The sequence below is a fragment of the Emydura macquarii genome, unplaced genomic scaffold, assembly GCF_026122565.2.
Source record: "Emydura macquarii macquarii isolate MOO-44397 ecotype Brisbane River unplaced genomic scaffold, CSIRO-AGI_Emac_v2 contig_1477, whole genome shotgun sequence".
NCBI classification, from domain to species: domain Eukaryota; kingdom Metazoa; phylum Chordata; order Testudines; family Chelidae; genus Emydura; species Emydura macquarii.
The window spans coordinates 11,936,573-11,956,607 of NW_027131614.1; the positions used below are offsets into that span (position 1 = coordinate 11,936,573).

The 20,035-nt window shown below is 39.2% G+C and overlaps 1 protein-coding gene across 3 annotated transcripts in view; it reads right to left on the reverse strand.

The window, feature by feature from the left end:
• The window catches only part of CUNH8orf34 (chromosome unknown C8orf34 homolog), a 239,953-nt gene that overhangs the window by 39,814 nt on the left and 180,104 nt on the right, over positions 1–20,035 (reverse strand). For all 3 annotated transcript variants that reach the window (XM_067553651.1, XM_067553650.1, XM_067553652.1), the window contains 2 exons: positions 5,993–6,069; positions 1,759–1,832 (listed from right to left, as the gene is read on the reverse strand). In XM_067553651.1, coding sequence (XP_067409752.1) covers positions 1,759–1,832; positions 5,993–6,069 — 151 coding nt within the window. The remainder of the gene's footprint in view (positions 1–1,758; positions 1,833–5,992; positions 6,070–20,035) is intronic.

The window sequence follows — 20,035 nt, forward strand, 5'->3', positions numbered from 1 at the left end:
TCACCATATTTTACCAATAAAGAACTGAGTCACAGAGAGTAACTTACCCAACAGCAAGACTTTGGGGGAGCATGGAATTGAATCTAGGTCTTGAGTCCCAGACAAGTGTCCTATCACTTGACCAGCCTTTCTTCTTAAGTTTATATATATTTTAGTGTGTAACTGTAACTCATTTGAATTATATTTGGAAAACAAAACACTTACCAAAAAAAAAGTACCAAATCAAATTCCTATATATGTTGCACATCATAATATTTAAAATGCCATTAAACACAAAGACAAGGTGATGAATGACTAGCAGAGCTCTAAATGAGATATGGGTATATGAAATACACAATCACATATATATCTAAAATAATCAATATGCAAGGCAGTAAAATGCTGTAGAATTTGCTTGATAAACAGATTGAACTATTTTCCTTCCCTGTCTCTTCCCTCCTTCATTAAATTCAATTTTAAAAGATGCTAGCCATAGAAACCTCCCCCATGGTATATTCCCCCATGGTATAATTTTTGGCATGGTAGAAAAATTAAAGGTGATAGTCATGGGTTCAATTCAATAAGAAAAATGTCTATGTTTAGAGACTGAATTTATTACAATGTTTGCTGTTAGCTCCATGTGAAGCAGAGCATAACTGGATAAGTTAACAGGAGCCTCAGGTCAACCTACAAACTTCTCCTCTTCCTTTGGCTATACGTCCCTGTTCTTATCTATCTTACACAGGTGTTGAGAGGCTTAAAATCAGTTCATATCTGTGAATTGCTCTGACATCATTGGATGTAGGGCATCGTAAGGGCTAAATATTATATAGTATTATAGTGTTTGTTAAGTGGTTATTTCACAGACTCCAGATATGCTAATTCTTAGCAATAGGGCCCTTCTTTCCTTAGTCCAAATAACAACTGGATTGGCTCATTTACTTTTCACTCAAGGGAAGGGATTCATTACACCTTATCTGCATTTAAGGGAGCTAACAAACTATAATTTCTGTAAGTGAGCAACACTTATTAATTCATAATATACTAGTATGTAGCTTAATTAAATAAGTTTCTAAACTTCACCAGTAAGAGGGAGAAGTTTACTTTTTAGTTTAGTTTTTGTTTTGTTTGCTTGAGAAACAGTAACTTTCTTGGCCATACTCTACTCTCGGTCTTTTCATATGGCCGTTTTGGACTTCAAATAGTTTTAACTTTAACAGTATTTTCTGCAAGCTTTATAAGCTTCTCCTGCATTCCAAAATAAAAACTTTGTTTAAAATCTTATCAGAGTTAACATTAAAAAAAAAAAAAGAATTTGATACTTTAAAAGTACCTCTTTCATTGTTCTACTAGTTTCCTAGCATCTAATATCAAATGGCCTAAATTCCACTGAGAGATATTAAATGCAAATTTCATAATTAAATTGAGAAATTAAATTAATTTGTTGCTGTCAATATAGCATAAAGCAAAAATCACCAAACTAATGAAATAGTTATCTGATCCTCTTTAATAGCAGAGAAGTTGCATATAATGCTTTGGATCCATGTGTGGACCTTGTACTGCTCTCAATGGGAACTATGTTACCATCGAGACATGTGTACGGTTCCAAGTGCAGAGAAAAACAAAATAGGCACCTTCTGCCTGACTGAAGAAATCACCATTACCACATAACTAGTCATGCAGATATTATTTTTCATGTATACCCTTCAGCTTTATATAAAGTCTTAGTTCAACAAATTATTTAGGCAGATTGGCACATCTGTAAATGAAGATACTTACAGGTTCTGTTATTTGAGATGCACTCTCAAATTCATCAGCATCCTCCATCAGTGTTTCCACCCCAGGCACTGAAGCTGCTCCAAAGAGGTAGAAAAGTAGTAACATCACTTTCATCTAATTAATTAAATATAATTAATCTCATAGAAAATGTAAAACCTGTAAATTAACTGCCAGGATGGTAAATGTGGCTATAGTACAAGTGTTGGGTTTAAGTTATATTTTGTATAGATTTTAATGTGAGTCTCATGTTGAGCTCAGTTACTATACATGAATAATGGCTTGGTGGAATGTGGAACAGTATTTCTAAATGGATTAGGGTGACAAAAGAACTAAGTACAGCTGCCAAGATGTCTGCAGCTTATTATTTTTATTATTATTTTTACTATTAAAACAAAATTTCTTGTCCTTTGGTGTGTACAGTAGCACAGTTAAGCAGATTTAATTTAATTAAACCAATTTAGACTCCCACTGGAATGCTGTTAAAACAAAACATCCTTGGAAAACAGAAGTGCTAGCAGTCTTAGAGGGCAACATTCAGAAACCTCAAAGAATAAGAATTATTTTCCATTAACGTTAAGACACCAGTGTAGTTAGAAATTAAATTATGGCCTGAATTCTGCACTGATTTACATCCCACATGCTCCTCTTTCCTTCATTAATTTCAGCCCTGAATCTGGCCATAACAGTGTCCTATGAAATAGTAGGTATGTGTTTAAAACTAAGCACAGCTACCTTACTTATGCCAATTGGGAAATTTCTAATGTTTCTACAGCTTACAGGAAAAGAGTTTAAAGAACATTCATTAAAACCTTTTAAAACACTTTTAGTTAGAAATCATTTGTTAGTTAATTACATAGAGCAGAAAATAGAAACCAATAATTTATATGAACTGGGAATTGTAATTTTCACAACAAAGAATTCTTTGTACAATAGACAACTAAAGTTGACTAATTACACTATACCACACAACATAATCTGTACCTGTACCACAATAACCCTATAAATACCACTTACATACTGTGTATAGCAACATCTGTATTGTTTTTGTTCCTTTCAGAAAGTTTCATTTAAAATTGCTAAAGGAAACAGCTTCCCTTCTGTACCTTGGACATTTATGCAGCTAAGTTCGATATCATGAAGAATCTCATTTTACAGGCTACTTGTATAAACTGCAACAATATTTTAGCACTAGATGCTGCCTGTAACAATTCATGCTTTTTATTTCTTTCATATTAGCAATTTGTTCTCTACTACAACTTTTGTATTGGATTCCTCCCCACAAAAGCCTACACTGACTGCAAAGATATGTTTCAATGCAATATAATATTTTTCATTACAGTGTGAACATGTAACCTGTTCTCCCTGGTTTCATGGTGACTTCTTGCAGAGTAAGGTGCACTTCTTTACATGAGGGGGCTAGGATTACACCCTTATTAGTTATTAAGTGAATGTTGTAAGTTGCTGCTTCAAGTATTTCTCAGTATTCAAGTTGGAAAATTGCAAGCTGAAGCGCAAATTCTGCACCCCCAACATCAGATAGTGTTGTGACAATGGGACTCCTGTGGTCCTGCTGCAGGTCAGAGGAGGGATGTCTTGCAGTTTCTTCACCACCATGCAGCCCAGCGGGGGACATTCCAAGGGAAGAGCAGAGGCTGGGATAGTGAATTCATGGTAAGCGATAGGACAGACCTGTGTGGGATTTGCTTCGCCTACCCCCAACCTCCATGGAAATTCTTGTAATATAACCTAGTGACACTCAGGCTGTTTGCTGTCAGGAGCATTTGGTATTGAGCTTTTCAATCCCTCTGCTTATCACTTATAGTGAAGATATGTGGTTCTATTCAGAGAAAAGAGTTTATTCATAACAAATTATTAAAAAGCCTTTTATTCTAAAATCTTAATACCGTGGGTCTGATACTCCTCTCTCATTAACATTAGAGCTGACACAAATCCATTTAACTCAACAGGGTTACACGAGTGTAAAACCAATGTAGTAGAAATCAAAATCAGGGCCCTGAATTCTCAGGGAACCTAGTATAATACCTGATGCAGCAGCTTTTACCCATGTAAGCAATCCTGTCACGAGTCATCTCCTTGACTTCAGTTGGCTGAATTGCATAAACCGGGGTTACTCATGAATATGGGTTGCTAGATCAGATATTTAGCTAATTAATTCTGAACCCAATACATTCTAAAATGCACAAGATTCCAGATCTAATAACTTAACATCATGCCCACTAACTTGGTAGTAGATTACTGTTCAAGAAAAGAGGCATGCACTTTAATTTTGCTAAGCATCAGCATTTTGTGCTTGTGTATTCTGAACCAATGGTTAATATCAGCATTTCTCAGTGTGTAACTCTTCTCTCAGCAGGGAGTACAGTATGATTAGTAGTGATAACTAAGAACAGAACATAAACTCAAATTACATTGGACAAGCCTGATAATATAAACCTCTCTGCTAGGTTTTTTTTTTTTTTTTTTTTTTAATGATATGATGCATTCTCGTAGGATGTAACTAAAAATTGGAAATGTAATATAATAGCTCTGCTTGGTATTGCAGGAGTTTTCCAACAGTGTTTAAAAGATTTTCTACTGCTTGGAGATGATTATCACCACTCATGCAATACTGACTGCCGGGAAATATAAGACCTGCAGAAATCAAGCTGTACTGTAACTATAATAAAGATTGGTTGGATGGGCAGCTATGAGTTTCATGCCTATTTCTGGACTGTGCCTACTTATGAAATCAGAATATCTTGCTAGTCAAGATTTTTTTTTTTTTTTTTTTTTTTTTTTTTTTTGAGAAAAAAACATAGTTTAAGAGGAGAATATTTTGCCCAGGGAATGCTATGAGGCAGAACATTTCTGAGAGAGCCCCTTGTTAAAATTTTGGCAGCACATCATTGCTGCCCTCTCTCCTCTTCCCTAGAGGTTATGGTATTTTTTGTCTATCTGGGTAGTGGGGTGCTGGTATGCAGCTCCTCACCCACGAGAGGCAGATGTGTGTAGGGTGAGGTGGGGGTTCCTGCGTCACTTACCTGCCTACATCTGAGGATACCTGCTCCCTCCTTCTCTCTTTAAGAATCTCTGGGGAGGTAGCACAGGATTTGGGGAAAGGTCCTCAATTCCTCCTAATGGCCAACAGATGCAGGAGTCTCCACCCCACGCAGGAGTGTCCTGTCATAGACTTTAAGACCAGAAGGGACCATCATAATCATCTAGTCTGACCTCCTGCATGTTGCAGGTCACAGAACCTCACCTAACCACTCCTGGAATAGACCCATAACCACTGGCGGAGTTACTGAAGTCTATGTTGCCCACCTTCTGCTGCTAGCGAAGAGCTGTAAAGTGATCATTTGCGACAGCATGGTAGGGTTTATTATTGTTTTGGGGGCACAGGTGTTTGGGCAGGGCAGGGCAGGGGGAGAGCTAACCTCCACACAAAAGCTTAATTTTCTATTTATTGACACATACTCAGTTACTAACCCTGACACTCACTGGTTTGCAAAATGAGGGTGAGGAACGGAGCAACAATTTAAGACTATGCAAATACCAGCAAAAGATTTAGATTGCTATTCTCTTCAGTTATACAGGATGGCATTCTGTGAAATGTGTAAAAATAGGTTTGTTACAGTACATAGTAGTTCTGTTTTTGTTTTGCTTTTATTTAGCAGACTCAAAAATGGCCTAACTGGTGGCTGACTGATAAAATCCATAAAACATCCACATCAAAGTTGTTTATATCTAGACATTTTGCACACAAAATTGTTCCTATCTGAGGGGCTACCGCCTTCCCCAGGACATACTGCTGTATTTGAGATCAAGCTAGACCCCCTTGGGTATGAAAATGAAAGACCTTTGGCAGAATATTCACAAGAAGGCCCATTTCCACAGGCATTTTCCCCATCCTGGTCCAAAATTGCCCAAAATTGCCTCAAGCATACCACAAGGCCCATATGTTGGTGTGGGAACTGGAGAAAGGCTGAGGCAGTTGGAGGCAGGATTTCTCTTTGGAAGAAAACATAGGTTGCCTGCTGACTGCTAAATAGCATGATCTCAATGCACACCTCTAATCATAGAAGTACTACTGCTCTTTTGAGCTAGTACATAACTCTTTTTTATTATCATTTTTATTATCAGCGCTGGCCAAGCATTCTTTGGTGCGGAGTTTAAATCTAAATAACGTATTTAATTATATTTTGACTACAATATATTATTTGACTCCACTTACCATTGGAATCTGATACCGCTTGCTCAGGCGTCTGAGACACTAGTGAGACATCCTCTGCCAAGTTATCTCCTTGAAGTCTATATGATGAAAAACATATATGAAAATGTTATATAATATAGATTTCTGAATTGTTCTTTCTGACTTGCCCTTTGGGGATGAGAGTGAGGTAGTTTATTCCCGGCCACATCCTACCACCTAACATTCCAAACACTAAAAAGACAACATTAGCTAGAAAATAGTTATTAGTGATTCATACATGCAAACTTTCATTACCCACAACATTATATCATTCTATGATGGGGTCTTTCAGGCTTTTTCTTCCCCCTGCTGCAGGTCTCAGTGCCCCGACACCCCTGTGCAAGTAAAACTTGTTCAGACTGGCTACCAACAAGACTGAGTCCTCCAGAGGTCTAGAAGGGCCAGGATGAGACACTGACCAACAAGGGGCCAGCAGGCCAGTTAAGAAGGCGTCTTCTCAGGGGCAGTGCTAGGTGAGTGTGGGACAGAAGAGGAGCTCCTCAGTGTTAGCCCAGAACCCAAGGGCCAGGTCAGGGCCTTGCCTGCAAACACTGCCACTAAGTGCTTTCCTTTGAGTTTTGTTTATTTAAAGGCACAAAAAGTCAAATTCAAAGTTTATTATTTTGTTACTTGACTATTTAGAGATTGCTTATTGCACAGAACACTCTGCTTCAAGAAGGCTTCCAAAACTTGTGGCTTAAAGCATGGAGTGCCTGCAGTACCATCATGGGCACAGTCATGAAGGGGGCACTACATAGTAGCTCCACCCAGCATACATCCCAAAATGTTCAATAAAGAACATGCTGAAAGATTCAACTGAAACCTACCATAGGTCATTTTGTAAGACTTTTGAGTGCAATGGAGATATCCTCCAGCTGAGGATCTTGCCTTCAAATGTCTCAATATACTACTAAGTGCTTAATGTGAATTTGTTATTTTTATAACCTATTTAAACCAATCAGAAGCATCTCTCTCTATTTTCAGTGTATTGGAGAGACAAGGTGGGTGGGACCTTGAAAGCTTGTGTCTCACAACAACAGATGTTGGTCCAATAAAAGATATTATCTTTGTCTCTAGTATCCTGGGATCGACATGGTTACAACAACATTGCATATTTTCAGTGTGTACTTTTATAGAAGGGAAAATCTGTGTAAGAGCACCTCCTTTTTTGAGTTCCCTATGCTTTCCCCCTCGCATATACAGACTGCAATTTGTGTCTCAGCAGCACTTTTTAGAAATAAGTGCCCTTCTTGCTTATGTTTTTAATCAAGTGCTTAGATGAGTCCCACAATCCCTCTTCAGGCTCCTCTGAACTCTGAGTCTTGTTTTCATCTTTGGATAATGATCTGCAGCACTTAACCTCACATAAATGTCAATTACCTACAGTTCATCTTAAATGAAGTGATGTTTATTAGAACATGGAGAATATTAAAAAACAAATTTAAATTGAATGAACTTAGCAGTGTCTAGGAACCACGAAATTCTAGCTCACTGGAACGAAACCTTGAGGTTACAAGCACAGAATCATATCTAATTAATATCTACAAAAATGTCCATCTTTCTCTCAGTTCATGTTTGGGTTGTAAGCTATTGCCTCTTTGTCTATTGTGTCCTAGCAGATAGTATCTTTAGCCATTATTTTAATGATTTTGCCCTTATCACCTTTGGGATAGTTTTTGTTCGTCTCATAATGCCCAATACAAATCCATGACGACTTTCATCAGAGATTGCTCCAGACAACAAGAATATAAAATTCAGAAATATCATTAGGGGTATTTAATGACTGCAGTGGCCTCCAAAACAGAAGCTCCATAAGTATCCTGGGCCCTGTTTCATCTGTTCTGAACTCAGGTGTTTTCCATTTGAAGATAGGTACATTATGCCAATTTCAATAGCATTAAGTTGTCTAACAGGAGAGCCACTTGGGCCCCATTCTTGAGAATGAGGTCTATGAATCCAGGGCTGAATTAACACATTACTGGATATTGCTTAGTTAACCCTCTCCTGTCCAGGCCAGTAAGTAACTGGCTCTTGCTGCACAGATGTTGCACTAAGCAACATCCATGCAGCCAGAGCCAGTCACTTAACCCTCTCCTATTCAAATCAGTGACTGGCTCCTGCGGCATGGACCCTACCCTATTAACCCCTTCGTGTCCATAACTTCCGGGGGCTCCCTCATGCAGGCACTCACTACAGTTTCCCATCTACCTCCTGGATGATGGGAGTGAAGCTCTGGCAGGTCCTCTGGTTTAGGTACTGGTGGAGGAGCCAGCCCCATGGAAGCAGCATGGAGGAGCAGCGCTGGTGCCTTGTTGCCCACTCAGATATGGCCCAGCCTCTGCTTCACCATGATGGTGGGGAGGGGAGAGCGGCAGCAGCAGGACCAAATCTGAATGAGTGGCATTGTGACCTGGTGCATCTCCCCCCCCACACACACACTCCACAAATTGGGCCCTCGCCATGTGTCTAGGTTGCCTATGCTTTAATCTGGCCTTCTGTGAATCCATGCTGCCTGACTGTATTAAATGGTATTAAGACTCTGGTTACTGACTCTGGACAAGGTACTAAGCATGCTCAAGGGGCTCTCTGGCTCGCCTGTTATACTAAATTGGACGGCAGGCTCTTCCAAGACTGATAGTCAACTAGGAACAAGTTCAAAGATACAGAAGAGCCAGGGAGAAGCATGCCTTCCCAACAATCATCAGGGGAAAGATTGATCCCTCAACAAAAGCTTCAGCTCTCTTTGCATCAAAATCTGACACTCACCAAACACACACTTTAGCCATGCACTGAGATCAGGAAGATATCCATCAACCAGGGACCAGAAGTGAAAGATGTCCTTGGCTTCCAACTTCACTTAGATGCTTTCTTTTTTTCTTTTCTTTTCTTTTTTTTTTAATTAAAAAAGGAAAACCAGCCTGACTATCCCTCTCCTTCACTCCTGGAGGCACCTAAGGGTAATCACTATGGCTCAGATTTTTAAAGATATTTAGGCGGTTTCTCCACTCAGCATTGCATCACCTAATGGGATTTAGGAATCTGAGAGCAAGATGTTTAATGGCATTTAGGCATTTAAAGATGCAGATAGGTGATTTTTCAAAAGTCTGGGTACCTACCTACCATTGATTTTAATAGGAGTTAGCACCGAAGCACTTTCAAAAATCCCACAAGCCTAAATGCCTTTAGAAATCTGATCCTATGTCAGAAGTGACTTAGGTACTTAGGAGCATAAGTGCCATTGGCTTTCAATGAGAGGTAGGCTCCTAAATCAGTTAGGCTGAGCAGAGCAACATTTAAAGATCTGACCCCTAGCTCTAGGGCTGTAGTAACTCCTATTTGCTGAGCAGTCCCAGCAATGGGGCAAGGAGAAGTAACATGAGAACAGGAAGTAGGACCGATCTAAGACAAGTTTGATTGGTCTTCATGTTACCAACCAAATAGCTCTGCTCCTCCTGCTCAGAAAGTAAATGAGTTGTTTCTGCTCCTCCTCCATTACACAATGATTTTGTTCACAGACAGACCACTTGAGTATTGTCCTATGCTATCTTTTAGGACACATGCCGCATAGAAAGGTACACAAGGTATTTGCTCAGTGGGGTTAGAAAGGACTAAATAGCCATTCAGAGAACCATTCCATATGAGTTCTCCTTGTATGGACAAATACTGTGTTTGGAATAATCTGGATTTCATACCAGCATGCAGGAATGTACTTATTTAAATATATCTTACATGTTGATATATATTAAAATGAATTTTCATTTTTTAACATTAAATATACATTAGGTTTCCCAAGCTCTTCTTAAAAGGTTAAAAATCACACAACTTCTACATATCTTCACTTTTTCAGCACTGGGACTAAACAAATTCTTTTACTATGTGCCTTTTCCTCTACAGAATGCAATTATTTTGTTGCTACACCAAAAACGTTGTCTCTTAAGTGCTGAAATATTTTTCCTTTGTTGTCTTGAGGTCTTCCAAAGTTTTTATTGCCTTCATTTTCTATTTCACAAATATTTAATTTTTGGTGGTTTTGGTAAACACAAACGTCATCCCTATACAATATGTTTTAAATTCTATTGTACATCTTGAAATACTGAATCAAGCTACACAGTACTTCAAACCACAGATGAACTCTGTCTCAGTTCCTCCAAGAGGGCATTTCTATCAAATCTATTCTATTTCTATGCATTTCTAAGTGTTGCCCCTGTAGTATTTAGGTGTCACACTAAATTATGAGTAGCATCACGTTTGAAAAAAGGATCAGACTCGCTACTCCTTTCTCATTTCATGCTGCTTTTCTGTGTTGATTCATTCTTGCTGAATGTCTTCTAAGGGGAGTTGTGTTGCATCATGCTTCAGCCAGTGTTCGCATGGGAAGCCCTGCACAAAGCCTTCTGTTAATTATTTAGGATCTGATACTGCAAAGGTATGGCATGCAGAGACCCTTGTTTTTGCATGCACTTCAACTGCCTCTGATTCCACACAGGACTCAGGGTAAAAATTCTTTAGGAGAAGGATCTTAAGCCTGATTCTCCTTTGCCCTTCATCTTACATAGTCTTTTACACCAGTGCAAAGAGGATATCAAATAGTACCAGTCTGATTTGGTAGCATTTTTACAATCACTCTACACTGATGTAAATGATGACACAGCTGCAGGGTAATGGTGAGTCAGACCACTAGTCTGCAAAGCACTCAGGAAGCGAGGAACCCAAAACTAGTAAATACTTCTGAAAATTCTGGCCATCTGATAGCATGTCTCTTTAAATCCAAGTCAGGTAACGAGACCTTTTGGAAATAGCTGCCTGCCCTCTAGTGTTACACATTATTTTCTTTAATATGGGTAAACACTTGATTCCTAATATCCAATATTTTTCTGCATCCACACTGTCTGTACAGTGATCTCCTACAGTAGAGGTGATTGGTTATGTGAAATCAGCTGCATTTTGTGTCTCCTAGAGAAACAAATGTAGACACCTTTACTGTATCTAAGCAAGCAATGCCATTTCCTTGCAGTTTTGCTTCTGTTATAGCATGTGGCCAGGTGGAAAGAGGGAGTAAGCACCTTACTCAAACCCCTACCTATCCACAATCAAAAGATACCAACTTAGTGCCACCATCCCACCTGCCTCTCCTGGGACCCAGCAAAGGAAGTGTACTGGAAGTTATCCAGGAGATAAGAGGGAGTGGGAGTCCCTGTTCTCTATGGCAACATCCCCTGGCCAGTCTGGAAATTTCTGTGCAGAAATTACGGACAGTGTTATTGCTGTGCTAATTTGAGCAGCTACAGAGGGTGGAAACCAGGTCAGGATTTGACCCATAGAATGTATTGAGAAGTTGTAAAATATTCTGAACTACAGAGTATACAGCAATTTGTATAAATATACAAGAATTATTACTTCTCAGATTATGTACAGCTAAGGGTCCAGTCCTGCAGTACTTTCTCAAGCAAAAGTCCCATGGACTCCAGGATCAAGTTTTGCCTGAATAAGGACTGCAAGATCAGGCTTGACAGAGTTGCACTGGATACATGAGTATGAACAGGCATGAATGTGAATCAGTGCAATACTGACCCCACCATCTGGAAAAGAATATGCTATAAAACTAGAAGTCAAAATATTTTAGCTACATTTCCTCACTGAAACACTTCTGTCAAAATCCCACATGTCCACATCAGAGGAAGGAAAGACCAATTCGAAAAAATAAATTCGAGGTTGTAATTAGAGCACATTTCTTATCCACCACTTGGAGAAACTTCTTTTCACACTCCTAAAAATAAAATAAATACTCTATAAGCACAGTGTTATTTGAGAAATGTCAGTAATTAATGTAAGCAAAGAGATAAATATTAGTTTTCTTTTAAAATCAAACTCTGAAAATATTTTCTTTTGACTTCCTATCTTCTGAAAGAGTAATACTTTCTATAAATGTTTCTGATACTTACAGTATAATATTGCTGAAATGCTGGAAATATATTTGCATATAGGTGCCCTCTTATCTACAGTGTTAATTATTCTCTTGGCATTGAGTGACACACTAAAATTGTAAATGACTAATCCAAGCAAGACAACCTTTTTTTTTATATTACCATATAAAAATTACACTACAAAGTGAAAAATTAATCACCACAACCATGGAGATGACACATAACTGCACACTATAGCCTTGATTCAGCAAAGTACTTTAATCAATGAAATTATTCAGATGTTTAAAGTTAAACACATTCTTAAATGCTTTGCTGACTAGGATTCTCTGAATTTAAAGTCAAAATACAGATTGCAACAGGAGCATTCATATTATCAAAACAGAGTGCAGTTGGATATTAAATTGCCCAAATTACCTGAGATGCAGCCAATGCTCAAATGTGAACTGCTAAACTAAACTAAAAATTGAGTTATTCCTTGAATTATGTTGCATACCCTCCTACAGATGAGACTGTTGGGAGTATTCTGCACAGAAATTAGTTTTGGCTAATATCATACAAAATTATTGTTTCTATGAAATCTCCCTGGCAATTCCTGTGTGACAGGAACACCCCAGAATGCATTGTTCCATGATACCACAACTACCAAAAGTCACATTGCAACTCCTGGGATCATAGATGTCAGAGATGGAAAAGATCTCAGAAAATTACTGACTTCATCTCCTTACAAATACAGGAGGCAGTCCCTTGAGAAGAATCAGATATTAAATTGCTACTTTAGTTCCATTATTGCAAAACAAAAGGAAAGACAGATTAATGGGGTATTGATATTTCATCTTAGTTCCATTCTCAAGATGGCAGGATGTACCAGAGGGATTTCATAGAGATTAAATTATGTTTTATTTTTAAATTAATTAATGGCCTAGATAGTGGGGGCTTTGTGAACATGCACATGGGATAACTCACGCTTCAATTTAGATCTGCAATTCACCTTGCCTATTGAATGAGGTCCATGCCTCTTTGGTGGAACACAGAGTGCTGGCCCAGCTGGAGAAGACTGAGAGAGAAAACATCTCTTGATAATGGAATATCCAATTGCCAAAAAGAATCAAACTTCTGTAGTCATTAAGCTACTCTAGAATGGGGTTTTCTAATATGTTCCAATTCAGGAGTCCTCTGAAACTTTTTACGAGCAAACATCTTAGTAGAGAGATTGGCTCATGGATCACATGGAAGTCTCCCATATTGTTTGCAAATGCACAAATAACATCCCAACAACTACATCAAGCCTCTCAATATAAAAGTTACAAGAAAACATTTAATGCATTGTGAAATCTGTGTTTTACTGTTATGTAGCAGCTGGACAGAGAGAGGAAAGCCACCACCATATGACCAGTCAGCTCTCTACGGACCACCAGTCTGACAGCCATCACATGAGTCACCACCAGTTTGAGAATTGCTATTCCAATCTAATTTCCAGCTCTGACATAGTGTTGGGAATGTAATCCTGTGTATGAGGAGTGAAATTTATCTTCTTCCTTTTTTGTGAGACAAATTCAGAAGCCTGTTTGTATTTTGCGGAGGGATTTTGTTTTCTCATTTTTCTTATTAATTTTAAGGCCTGACTTCACAGAGAACTTGATCTGGGATTCTGAAGTCTACAATTCTGAGATGTTTCCTTAATATCAATTTTTTCAAGGGAACAGCATAATCTAGTCAATTGAGCATGACACTGCTATACAGGAATTTCTGAGCATTAATCCTGGTTCTATCACTCATTTGCCATGCATGCCTAAAGTGGTACCTAAATATGGGTTTAGATACTTAAAACTACGTAGCCTTATTTTCACAGTTGCTCAGCTGTAAAATAAGGCTTATATATTTTACAAGGATGTTGTAAGGACTAATTATGTTTCCAAAGAACTATGCATGTATGAACTAAAGTACTCTCTAATGGTTAAGTATTACTATTATATTATTGGTCTACCACATTCTTTCCTATCAGGGAGATGTTTACAAATAACAGATTCTGAATATAGTCATTTTTATATTTTAGAGTAAGTTTCATGTTTCAAATCCCTCAATTTCCTTGTTATGAAGGTTTTCTATGGCTCTCACAGAGGAACTTTGTCATTGTGGGTGAAAGGCAACTGATTACTGTCCAGAACTCTAAAAAGACTATCTTTGTACTCTACACATCAATTTAATGTTCAGTTAAGATATTGTAATTTATTGTACAAGCCCATATTTATTATGATGATTTAAAATCACTATGAGATCTTTGCATAAAAGACATTACAGAAACCAATAATAAAAGTTAGATTTTTCAAAAAGGGCTATTCTGTACTCTAATCCTTGCCTCAACAAAAGCAGGATTGTTCATTACAGTACAACCTCCCCTTCTTTCAAATCCTTCCTTTAAATCTAAAGTTCTTCTGCAGATCCTTTTAATGATCATTCCATGAGACCTACTTTGCTTTAAGTTTGAACAGTCAGCCAGTGTATCATTTGTTTCCAAATTTCAGAGTCTGCTTTAATTAGATTACAAACTTCTTGAGTCAGATCTCTTCTAAGTGTGGGTACAGCAATGACCATGCTGTCAGCAGCACATAATAAGAATTCAATTATTATTTTAATGAATACCATGTTGTAAGGTTTCAGCATGCCAGGATTAAATTCCAAGAATGAAATTTTCAAAGTAGTCTAGGGGATTTATACACACCTTCCAATATGCTTCTTTGAAAATCTCAATCTGGATTATAAACAGTAGCCTCCTTTTTTTGTGCCTGCAATTTCTGAGGACAGTTTATGTATTTTTTTATGTATTGTGTTTGATACTTGAGTGTGTCCAAAAATATGATCTTCAGAGACATCTTGTAAAGGGAACACTCACCTCTTGAGACCTTCCTGGAAACTGGGTGAGATACTGTGATCTCTGCCACCCCAGCTATTTAAATTCAGCCTGCCATGAACTCTGTCTAGTTGCCAGACTCCATTGGTCAGAGAGAAGAACTCTGCTGCATTCCTCTGGTTCCAGCCAGGAACTGGACTGCCAAGGCTAGGCAACTCTTTTTCTCTGGTTCAGCAAGGCCCTGATCATAGAATCATAAAATATTAGGATTGGAAGGGACCTCAGGAGGTCATCTAGTCCAACCCCCTGCTCAAAGCAGCACCAACCCCAACTAAATCATCCCAGCCAGGGCTTTGTCAAGCCAGGCCTTAAAAACCTCAAAGGATGGAGATTCCACCAGCTCCCTAGGTAACTCATTCCAGTGCTTCACCACCCTCCTAGCGAAAAAGTTTTTCCTAACATCCAACCTAGACCTCCCCCACTGCAATTTGAGACCATTGCTCCTTGTTCTGTCATCTACTACCATTGAGAACTGCCTAGCTCCATCCTTCCTGGTACCCCCTTTCAGGTAGTTAAAGGCTGCTATAAAATCCCCCTTCATCCTTCTCTTTTGCAGACTAAACAAACCTAGTTCCCTCAGTCTCTCCGCATAAATCTTGTGCTCCAGCCCCCTAATCATTTTTGTTGCCCTCTGCTGGACTCTCTCCAACTTGTCCACATCCTTTCTGTAGCGGGGGGCCCAAAACTGAACACAATACTCCAAATGCCACCTCACCAATGCCGAATAGAGGGGAATGATAACTTCTCTCAATCTGCTAGCAATGCTCCTACTAATGCAGCCCGATATGCCGTTAACCTTCTTGGCAATAAGGGCACATGGCTGACTCATATCCAGCTTTTTGTCCACTGTTACCACAGGTCCATTTCTGCCAAACTGCTTCCTAGCCAGTCGGCCCCCAGTCTGTAGCAGTGCATGGAATTTGTCTGTCCTAAGTGCAGGACTCTGCACTTGTCCTTGTTGAACCTCATTAGACTTCTTTTGGCCGAATCCTCCAATTTGTCTAGGTCACTTTGTATCCTATCCCTACCCTCCAGCATATCTACCACTCCCCACAGCTTAGTGTCATCAGCAAACTTGCAGAGGGTGCAATACACTCCATCCTCCAGATCATTAATGAAGATGAAGAACAAAACTGGCCCCAGGACTGACCCCTGGGGAACTACACTTGTTACTGGCTGCCAACTAGACATCGAGCCATTGAGCCTGATGATCTAGCCAGCTTTCTATGCACCTGATTGGCTGTGCTAACCCCTCTAGCCCTTGGAGGACAAGATCTCTGTGGTTTCCAAAATGGCTGCTCCAGAGAGCCCTCTCTAGGCAAGCGTGGAGGACCCATCTTTGCTATTCTTTTCCTTTCAGCTCACTGCTTCTAGGGGCATGGTATAGTAGGACCATGGAGCCCCAGCAGGAAGCCACAAAGGCCAAATACACCCCCATCACAGATCTACATAATCAAATTGTATCTCTATACATGCAGGCACAGGTAAGGAGGCCCATTAAAGGCTTGACTGTTCTAGGCAATGGTACATCCACTGCCCTAGGAATGACAGCTACTCATTTTAACAGCTCACTGGGAGAGCATATCAATTAGTACTTTTTTATTAAAAGAACAAACACTGCTTAAAGAGATACAACCCTCAAAAGAACAAGGCTGATATGGCATCTCGGTAAGATAAAATGTTTGTTTGTTTTTTTATTCTGCTGCACTTAAGAATTAAAATGTATTTCCTCGTATATCTGTTCAGGTCAGGAATTTCAACCCCAGTAATTAGCAGAGAGTTTCCAGATGCTGACATACCAGGCAAGTACACTGCTTTTACAGTATACTCCTCCTATAATTATACAGCATACTCCTCCTACATGGGGCATGTGGAAATAGGCAAAAAGGGGGGAAGAAATTTAGAATAATCTTGTACTATTATGACAGTAATAGGTATTTCATGAGTATTAAACATTGTCAAGACTCCACTATAAAAGGGCCTGAAGCATTAACATAGAAGTGTTTTTACAATGAGACAAATGTTGGTAGATGTTAAGAATATTTCTTTGATCATATTCATTTTAATTAACAAATATTTGATTTTCCACCTACAATATGTACCATGTTTGATCAGGTCATATTATCTGAATTCAAGATCATTGTATGGTTAATGACTTTCAGTTACGTAATTATCATTATTTTTAAATTACAGGCGTACCACCACAAACATTCCACATGTATATATACACACGTGATATCATTTAAATATAATAAAATATAATAAAAAATAAATCCAGTAAAATTAAATTTCCAAAGTAAACTGATAGTGAATAAAGGATGAATAAAGAATGTCACCTATGTTCATAACAATATTTTTCAAATAAAAATTACAACAAATTCAATGACACAGCTATATAACTTGATCAGGCATGATAAAGAAGACTATGCTGTCCCTCGTAGGAAATTTATATTTTATATAATACCATAAAGTTTCATTATTAGTGTTTTAGAAGTATTTTTAATCCAAATTATTTTACTAATATTAGAGGAACCCTTCTCCACGTAAGAAGGAATGAGACCAAATATTTAACCTTCCCTATTTTATTTCCAAAGCCAGGTAGATGGATACTTGTTTCCACCTCACATCCAAATGCACAAGCCCACACAGCTGATCTGGAATGCAGAGGAATTATCCTACTGGAGTGATGACGGGGAACACTCACCAGGTAAGAATGACCATACTGGGTCAGACCAATGATCCAGCTAGTTCAGTATCCAGTCTTCTGACAGAGGCCAATGCCTGGTGCTTCAGAGGGAATGAACAGAACAGGCTATCATCAAGGGATCCATCCTTTGTCATCCACTCACAGCTTCTGGCAAACAGAGGCTAGGGACACTCAGAGCATTGTGTTGCATCCCTGCCCATCCTGGCTAATAATAATGGACCTATCCACCAAGAAATTATCTAGTTCTTTTTATAGCTCTGTTATAGTTTTGGCCTACACAGCATCCCCGATAGAGAGTTCCACAGGTTGACTGGTACTTCCTTTGTTCATTTTAAACTTGCTGCCTATTAATTTCATTGGGTGATCCCTAGCTCTTGTGCTATGTGAAAGAGTAAATAACATTTCCTTATTCATATTCTCCACACCAGTCAAGATTTTATAGTGCAGCCTAGTGATTGGGCAGGGGTGTGGCAGGTTGACTTCCTCCTGGGCATTCCCCTTTCTTACTATCTCTCCACACCCTGTGGTGGTCTGTCCTTTCAGTGATGCAGCCATCCAGTCAGATCACATTTTCAAGTCCACTCCTTTTGGGATATGTGTGTATATATACATATATAAAAAGAGTCCCATAACAAGGAGGTCTTTGGGATTAAGCAAGCAATTCAGGTCTTCCCCCTTCAATCAAGGTCTTATGGTCCACGCTCTTGTATCTTTAAGGTCTTCCCCCAAGTAGGTTCCCCACCAACAGACAGACATCCATGGTTGTCCTTCTTTAGGAGTTGGTAGGGGATCCTGGGCCCACCCGCTCCGCCGGGCTCCAATCCAGGGCCCAATGGTAGGCAACTCAGGTGCTATGCAGCTGCCTCCCTAGATCACGTTCTATCAGTCCCCTCTGTTCCCACAGGATAAAATAATGAATTAAACACAAAGATAAAGTCTCTAAACTTCAAAGAGTCACAGGTCCCTTCTCTGTAGACTTGACCAGGTCACTATAACCAGGCCTCACACAGCAAGAGCTCCTTCTCAGGAGTTCAGAGAATAGGTCAGCTCACCTCCACTATCTGCTTGCAAGTGAGCTACTCCATTCCCCTTTTATGCCCTGTGCATGCATTGCAGGTGTGGTAAGGTGGAGCTGCTTGGGCCCACAGCAGCTCTGTAACCCTTTCCTCTCTTGTGTGGGGTTTGTACTTGCTCGGACAGACAAGTAGCATATTACTTCCCTCTTTGAGCAAGGTAGGAGTGGAAAGAGATGGCATGCATAATGGGTGTTTCTTTCTCTGCACTGGTCCTGGGACAGTGCATTACAACACTAATCCCATCTGCAAGGTTTGTGGCAAATCCAAAATCTACCACTTAGTCTTTATAATTTTCCATTTCCTAGTGTTAGTGCTGTGGGTAGCAGACTATGTGGCGTAATTAGCTACCTTTCTCTTAATGTCACTCTTCCTTGGAACGTGCCACATTTGATGGAAAAATAGATCAGTATTTTCTACCAAGTCCAGATAAATTCTCTGTTTTTTGCTGTAAGCAGCTCCAGAATATTAGCCCCTGCTATGCTGCATTATTCCATTCCTTTGAAGTGTCAGGATATAGCAGTCTTGTTTTCAAATGTGTCCAATATCTAATAATATAGTTGCTTATACGACATCATTTAGTCTGCTCTTTGATACAATCTAATGGGTGCTATATAAGTATATCAGAAGAATAAATAGATTGAGGGGATACCTTAATACCATGGATAAGAGAAAGAAAGAGACTATGATCCTATAAAATATCTTCTTAAATGAAACCAAAATCAGCACAGAAACATTCCAAAATGACTGATGGTGCCAAGATTAAAAATAATAAAAAAATCAATTACACATGTGTACAATGTTCTTGGATAATTGCGCAAGCCTTTCCAAATTTGGTTAGAAACTGTGTCACATGTTTCTGTGGCTACGTTTACACTGACGGCAGCAAAATTGCTGCCACTAGATCGATCTTTCAGGATCGATTGAGTGGTCAGTGAGACCCACTCAGTCGATCAGGAAGTCGACTGAGTAAGTCCACCGCCTCAAGTAGTGTAGCACTGAGTCGACGGGAACAGGCTCAGTGGAGTGTGAACAGCACGCAGAAGGGAAGCTGAGCAGTCGACGTCAGTTACACAAACTACTCTGCCTAGTTTGGTAACTCCCATCAACTGCCGCCAAATCGCGCGGTCAGTGTGATCCAGCCCTGTGTCACTATTGATCTGTGTGGATGCACAAGTGCCAAAGTTTGTAAAAAGGTTCAGGTATGAACAAAACTGATATCTCAGCCAGTCAAATCTTTCAATAGGCAAGATTCAGGTCAGGTTGGAGAACATTACTTCGATTCTCTGATCTGTGTGAACAGTGATCTTGATTCAGACAGGGACCTCTGAGTGCTACCATCATGCAATAATAGTAAGTGAAACTAGTAGCCATGATGGAAAATACTATGCAATTTCCCCCAGTGAATATTAC